This window comes from Rhododendron vialii, chromosome 5a (genome assembly GCF_030253575.1).
Source record: "Rhododendron vialii isolate Sample 1 chromosome 5a, ASM3025357v1".
Lineage (NCBI taxonomy): Eukaryota > Viridiplantae > Streptophyta > Magnoliopsida > Ericales > Ericaceae > Rhododendron > Rhododendron vialii.
In genome coordinates, this window is record NC_080561.1 from 25,190,832 (window position 1) to 25,198,586 (window position 7,755).

At 37.8% G+C, this 7,755-nt stretch overlaps 1 protein-coding gene across 1 annotated transcript; it reads left to right on the forward strand.

The window, feature by feature from the left end:
* The first annotated feature begins 343 nt into the window (after window positions 1–343).
* On the forward strand, window positions 344–4,833 carry LOC131327721 (uncharacterized). Its single transcript, XM_058360860.1, has 2 exons — window positions 344–713; window positions 4,562–4,833. The coding sequence occupies exons 1-2, from the start codon at window positions 344–346 to the stop codon at window positions 4,594–4,596; spliced, it is 405 nt and encodes a 134-aa protein (XP_058216843.1). The 3' UTR covers window positions 4,597–4,833.
* The last annotated feature ends 2,922 nt before the right edge of the window (window positions 4,834–7,755 follow it).

Here is a 7,755-nt window from a genome sequence, read left to right on the forward strand (position 1 = left end):
CGTATCTTAAAAGTCTGAATTGGTTAGATTTTAAGAATTTTATGGATTGGTTTGGTTCTCAAAATTCATAAATCGTAGATATTGGTTTGGTTCTTTGTTTACTACAAAATTGAACCAATCCGGACCATGCTCACCTCTAATTTTTTCATACATTTGGAGACAATATTGTAAATTACTGTGGAAAAAAAAAAAAGATGGAAGGAAGCGAGGATGATTAAAAGGCGAGTGTTAAAAATCATTTTTTCCTAAAAGAATACTCTGGCCTTTTTCTATTCCTTCCCCGTAAATCGGAGACTATAAAACGGCCTTCTCTGGTCCGTTTTATTTCCGGGTCAACAGAGCAATGGAAGCAGTAACCTCCGATCCACCACTCCACCACCGCCACAAACGCCCCAAGGAAACACAAGACCACACCACCACAACCACGATTTTAGACCTCCCATCTGACATAACATGCGACATTGTATCTCGGCTCCCTCTCAACTCCATCTTCACCTGCAAACGCGTCTGCTCCTCGTTCCGGAACCTAACCCTAGAACCATTTTTCCCTCGCCTGCACCTCCCAAGGTCTCCTCTCTGCCTCATCCTCCACTGCCGCTCCAACCGCCTCCACCCAATCACCCTCGGGTTTCTCCCACTGGACGATTCCCTAGTCGATCTGTGCCGCCGGGGAGCCACCATGAAGTTCCGGACTGAAATAGGAAACCCTGCCGGTAGTCATCTCCGTATCGTTAATTCTTGCAATGGCTTAATTTGTTTGGCAGATTACACTCGTCCAAATAATGTTCATATATGTAACCCTATTACAAGACAACATTTTTTTGTTCCCGACTGTAAGACGGAGCCAAGTGCCATGATGGATGTGATGAAACGACCTCGGTTTTATTGATATTGGTACGGCTTTGGGTATAGTCAGTCAACCTACCTTCACAAGGTCGTTAGGTTTACTGCGAATTTCGAAAAAGAACCTTATAGATTGAACTGTAGCATTTATACACTTGGGGTTGATGATGAATGGAGGACCCTTGGAAACTCTGGACAACCACTACCTTTTTTTGAATGACCTGGACAACCGCTAGACGATATTCATCGTTCCGTGTTTTGTAATGGAGCTCTTCACTGCATAGGCTGGGAAGATTTTATGTTATTGCTATGCTATTCTGACATGGAGAAAGAGCAGTGTGGAAACCTGCCCTTGCCTAAATTCACCCCGCCTTCTCATTTGGTTGAGAAGAGTGCAATTTTGTTTACCATCCTTAAAAGAGGGTGAACATAACACCACAAAAAATGATAAGCATAATATCACTTTGTGGTAGGATCTATACTATTTCAACCAATAGGAATGAGGGTAATGTTCACCCTCTTAAGTGGAGGATGAACAAAACTCAACTTAGTTGAGAATCGTTTCCATCTTGGAGTTGTAGATAATTGTTTATACATTCGTGATTGCCAACCATCTCCATTTACTGTTCCTGTCAACATATGGGTGATGAAAGATTATGGAGATGTTGGGTCCTGGACTTTAGAATGGATTATCCAACAACCACTTCCTTCTGGGCTAGATTGGGACCTCAAACCGATAAAGACTTTGGAAGATGGGACGGTGTTGATGATTGTCGGAGAGAAAACCCTCGCGTCTTATAATCCGGTAGCAACAGCCATTCAAAGAATAAGTTATCATGGAGTTAAATTTTGGAAAGATTCATTCACTGATGTAGCGAGCTTCCTTCCTCCTCCATGACCACTATGAATGAACATGCTAAAATCTTCAACTCAAGGTACTAACATCATGACTCTTGTTACGTTATTACTAGATCACATGATTATTTAGTTTCTAGATTTCTTTACGTATATCTTAGCCTAATTGTACTAATTTAGATCTAGATATCAAGAATGGATTTGAGAGCTTTACATTGCCAGTCGAAATAGTGTTGGGTACCTGTTTGTTTGACATCCTTCTTTGAAAGGTTTTAGGTGCTAAGGACCTAAGGTTCTTTCACCGCAAGGTTATTGGTCCTTGGCAAAAAAAGTTAAGAAACTTTCCGGAAGGGGAAATATATTCCCTTTGGGAAGGGTCATGGAGAAGCATTGGGACAGTCGATCCCTGGCAAGTTTCAAAACATCTCATTTAATGCATTCCTCAATAATGTTATTCATCGGCTTGCTTTTGGCTTTCATTGCCCGAACTTGATTCGTTGTTTCGACTTGGGGATTGACAATTTCGGGGCGTACCTGAACCTTCTGGTTTTAGTTCAGTTGAAATTTTTTGGTCAGGTCACATGCGATTCGGACTGTTACGAGGTTGTCTCTTGTTGTGTGATTATTTTGACAGCGAATATGCTGGAATATGGGTGATAAATGATTATGGGGTCAAGGAATCTTGGAGTAAAGACTTTGTCATTATGCAGTCAACTAATTATTACGAGTTGATAATTGTTTTTGAGAATGGAAAAATCTTGATGTCATTCATTGGAGATGCTTTTTTTCTTTATGATCCTAAGTCGGAACATTACGGGGATGTTCAGATTTATGGAATCATGAGCCAAAGATATAATCAATCTCCATTCGCTTGGAGGAGTGTTAGCGTATGTGTCTCAATTATGTCTCATGTATACTAATTGTACTTGAGTTGTACTCTTTGATTTGTTCATTAGCTGCGTATTGGCAAGGCTGGGGTACGCATGTTGTATATAACCGCAGCCATCTTCTATCAATACTGAAGTTGGGATTCATGAAAGGTATACTCTTTATCATCCCAATTCTCTATTGGAACAGATAGAGCCCTTTGGCAAGGTTGGGTATTAGGTATAGCCTATGAGGGGGGTTTCGATGTTCATTGGGATTGCTCATGTTTCTAGTTTCGTTCACTTAGAGATGTTGCAAAATGAGAAAATGTGAAGGTACTCATTTCCAATCCAAGATAAGTTTGTCTTTTGAGTAAAAATCACATGCAAATTGCAATAAAACTCGTGTGTGTGTCAGAGCTGTCTGCAATTTCCTCCATGGCAACTTTGTCCCACCTGTGCTGTTGTTGCTAAGCTTGTTTATTTGTTATACTCTTGTGTTCAACAAAGTGATTTGGTTCTTTTACTTTCCTAGGTTATGTATATTCTCCACCTGCATATTTCAAACTATGAAAATACTAGTCTGTTTATATTTGTTGGAGAGGTGGTGCACAAGCTCACAGTTAGCAGGATTTTCTGGCAAAAATGAATCTTGTTTCTATGTGTCTCTTTCCAGTCTCTAGGTTTGGACTCTTTATTTATCACTTTCTCAAAGAAATATGCTCTGTTAACTTATGCTCCTCCATTTGGCAATTGACTAACATAACTTTGGTATGTTAAGCCTCTCTTTCCATATATGCCAGAAATAAAGACGAAACAAACCTGAGTGGGATTGTAAAGCTTGGGAGGTTAGGTTTGGTGTCCAAGAGTGGTGCAGTTTGAAAATCAATGAAGTCTATGACTCTATGCATTTGTTACTTGAAAATTACAAGCAGATTACTTGCAGCGTGTTGCATCCATGTTCGGATATGGCTGTTATGTGCACGTACCCACTCCTAGCATGGAGTGGTTTTGAAATACAATTTGCGGTTACCCTTTGACCTTTGGACTTGCTTTGGCAATATTGCCCTTAAAGTGACTAGGCGTGGAATAAATTTGATAGGAGTTTCTAAGTGTTATTCATGTTTAGGATCTCAAGTTAGGTTCAGACGATCGTCAAAAGCCACAAGGAAGCAAGCACTCATGGCATCATGCCCCTGGTTTTATGTTTTACATGTTTAGTATTTTGGTGGATATTTTGTATTCATCAATCATTGCCATGCAAACGTGAAGAACCACATAGTATATATCCATGATGCTGTACTACTTCCATTTTGATTCATCTATCTAACATTTTCATTTTCTTATCATATCATACTTCTTTTTTCTTCTGAAAAGCTTGGGTTCCTGGTTTTGTTCTTGTTTAACTTGAGTTTTTTTTTTTGTCTTTTTAATAGTGGTCATAAGAAGTTAATGGTGAATGTTACTTGTGTCTATCCACTCATCATACACAAATGTGTCCACGTATCTATTTATGAACAGGTGCGCCATATGTTTGCCTATTATTTTGTACCATGTTTGAGGATACCTTTCAAACCTGCTTAAGTTGTTCAAATATGTACAGAAGCAACTCCTTTTAGCAGCACGACTAGGAAATTTGAGCTAGAGACAAATTTTAAACTCACCTGGCATGACTCAACTATGGAGACGATTTGACTGATCTACTTGTTTGCATTTTTGCTAAGAAGTTGTATGGTTGGGGCTATGCATAATAAAACAGCTAATTTTTGGAATTGTTACCTTTATGAAAACGCCATTCTTGAAAGAATTACAACAAGGAGTGTCGTTCTGTCTGTGATAGGCATGAGTAAATCTCGGGGACATGCATGTAACTGATGACCTATTTGGTGTGTCATAACTGAGCTTTCTGGAAGACAAATATTTATTATCTCTCCGTTTTAGCTATCCTAATAAATAGTCTTATACTCTCTGACATTTGGATTTTATGCAAACTTCAGATGTGCAGATCCTGAAATGTGGGAATGTTTTTTGACGGAAGAACAAATATGAAGATCTTGTTCAATGTTGCTTCAGGAAGCAAAAGTCGCTTTTTTGGGACCTGTCCGAAAATGTTGAAGTAAAGCTTGATTCACTGCATTGGCTATTTAAAGTTATTTAGCTTGTTTACCATTCTAGATTGAAGTTAAGTAGTTTCGGGGCTGTTCAATTGCAAATAGATTTCAACTGTTGCTAGTTAAGCTATGGTGAATTTGCTCTTTGGTTCTAGTTCTATGCCATGTAACCTGAAGCCAAATATATGGGGACCTTGAATCTATCGGTTTTATAGTAGTAGGTGTTGCAAATTGAGGCGTTCCCGGTTCCACGGGCTAACTAAAAAGTAGAAAGAAGAATTCGTTTCTAAATGGTAAAGAAAATCTATCCTGATATGAACAATGAGAGACTAGTGTTGGATTTGTGAACCCGATATACTCTTGGTTTGCCTTCACGTCAAGGTTCGAATTGATCGGCCAAGTCACCGGAGTCTATGGGCAATGCCCACAGATATAGCATGTCATGTGCAGCCGACATAACTTTTACATTCTTCATTCATTAAATTGGTATGAACCGTGAATGTATCCAATTAGTCCATTGGAGAATCCGGAATCACGAAAAATCTCCGTGTCAGCCTTTTCTGTTTGCATGTTTTGTAAGATTCTCTACAAGCAAACAAACATAACAAACCTCCAATCATGTTTGGTTGTGGTATGACATGATTGGGATTAGGCAAGAACAAGATTCTTAGCCCCGCGACATCGAATTGGTTTTGGAACAAATTGTTGTTTGAATGCTGAGAGTAAGACTATTATTATATGTAAGATTGATTTGCAGTATACATATACATGCTTTCTCTATACATGATTGGGTCTTCCCTTAAATTGGCATTCCCTTTCTAATTTAGTTTGCTGCTATTCAGTCTAACTACTCTCCTGTCCCAAACCACCTCCCTATTGATGTTTGGACTCAGAACTTGATACCCCCCGCCAATTAAGGCTCACAGTTTTTTTATTTTTTGTTTTTCAAAACAATAACAAGGATGGTTATCACAGTTGGCTAGGGCCATCGAATTCGGAATGGGAAACGTTGTACTGCAGTGCAGTATTGTAACAGTTCAAAAGTGTTTTTGATGGTTCAAATTAAAAACAAACTCTTCCAGAGAAGAATTAATTAGTTGATGAGATCGATGGCGCACTATAGCACCTCCGAATCCCGGGCGATTACACTTCTTAGTTCTTACTTCTTATCGTTAGTAGATCCTTCAATTTTTAACACCAAAAGTATGCTTTGCTACATACATATACCAATTTGAAGGGTGACTTTTTATAGTGTACTCAAATAGATCATTCAAACATGACCCTTCAAACACTTTGTTTCAATAAAAATTGATAGCCACTAAACAATGGAGTATAAAGAGTTAAAGCACAAACGATAAGAAAGTGAAAATTTTCTTCAACAAATAATGCTAATAGTACTATACTAGTTTGGCATTTAGATTTTAGAGGGTGGGTGGTAGTAGTCTTCAAATTTGAAATGTGACAAGTTAATTTCAAAGGGTGAGATGGTGCTTGAGGGGTTTGCCGGAGCACGTACAAAGTACTAAAATCTTCAAATTGGTTAATATTTGAAGTTTGAGATGTTTCATCATTGTTTTGAATTGTGGGAGAAAAGTTATTACATCTCTTCTACCACTTAAAAATGCCGCTTTTAACAAGGTAACCCAAGATTACAACAAATTGGACCACTTAAAATTATACTTATGCTTTGTTTGGAACTTGTGGAAAAGAAGATAAAAGAAAGAGGAAATTAAAAAAAAATATCTCTCCCATTGTTTGGTTTGGAGAAAAGATGAGAAAAAATAGAAAAATCTAGAATTATAGGCAGTATAAATTTTCTTTCATTTTTCTCCTATTAACCAATCTCTTTCTTCCTTCAATTTTCTTCAAGTTCCAAATATGGTGCGTTCTTGCAAACTTATAATCTGAAAACTTATTTTGCTATTTTTTATTTTTTGTAACTTTCTGTTTAGCTTTTCATCCTAATTTTTAGGATTAATTGTTCGTTTCGACAAGAGAAGTCTAGAAAGTACAAAATTATGACCGAAAGCAAAAAAAAAGTACTAAAAACAAGAAAAGTATCAAATAGCTATTTTATTTGTCTAAAATGCCATCTTATTTTAATTTTTTCAACATCGGTCCATATTTTTATATTTTTCTGATTGACGAATGATTAATCCCAAAAGTTACGACGAAAAGCTTAACAAAATGTTACAAAAAATAAAAATATCAAAATAAGTTCCGGATTATAAGTTTACAAGAACACACCTTAGTCTTTGGGGAGTGATTTTCGCACTCCTCAAATTGTGTTAACCTCATTCCCCAAAAGTTAACAATTTGGGGAGTGCGAAAATCAATATAGAATTAATTATCGCACTCGGTGTGCGGTTAACAATTTAAAGAGTGCGAAAGTCACTCTCTTTTAGTATCAAATTAGAGAACAATTTTCCATGTCTTGGAAACATAGTTTTTGCATCCCAAAATGGCAGGGTACATGAAACCCATACATGGAAGTGTACAAAAAAGTAGAATCGACGGTTCGTTTACACTGCTATGAATCTTAACTGTCTATTCCCTTTTCTTTTTCTTTTTTGAAATTGTCCATTCTCTTTTCATGTACACTTTTATTGATGGATTTTATGTATCCCACCAACCTTATACTCAACTGTAGTACGATATTGGATACTTTCCTGGGATCCGGATCCTCTATAAGGATTTCTCTGTGAGGATCTGAAAACTCTCGTTTTTGTCATGCATACACCGAGCAAGGCGCAGATGTGATTGCAGGCGTTGGTTGGTTGAGTGCGGGCGTGCCAAGACTTGTAGCGCCTAACTTTGGATAACGATTGCTGCGAATCGTGACTTCTAACTTGTAAGGGATTGTGTGTGACCCAAAGGGTAATGATCACAAGGAGGTTTGTGGTTTGCCACACGGTTGTGGATCTCCTAGTCGTATAGGAAATGCGTAAAACGGAAAGCGTAAACTTTATTACACCGGGATAATAAAGTGGTACAAGAAAAGTAAAATTCAAACTACTTAAAGAACTAAGTTCGAATGGGGTTTGAGTATGAGGTACTCGATAGTCTACTTTACTGAAAGT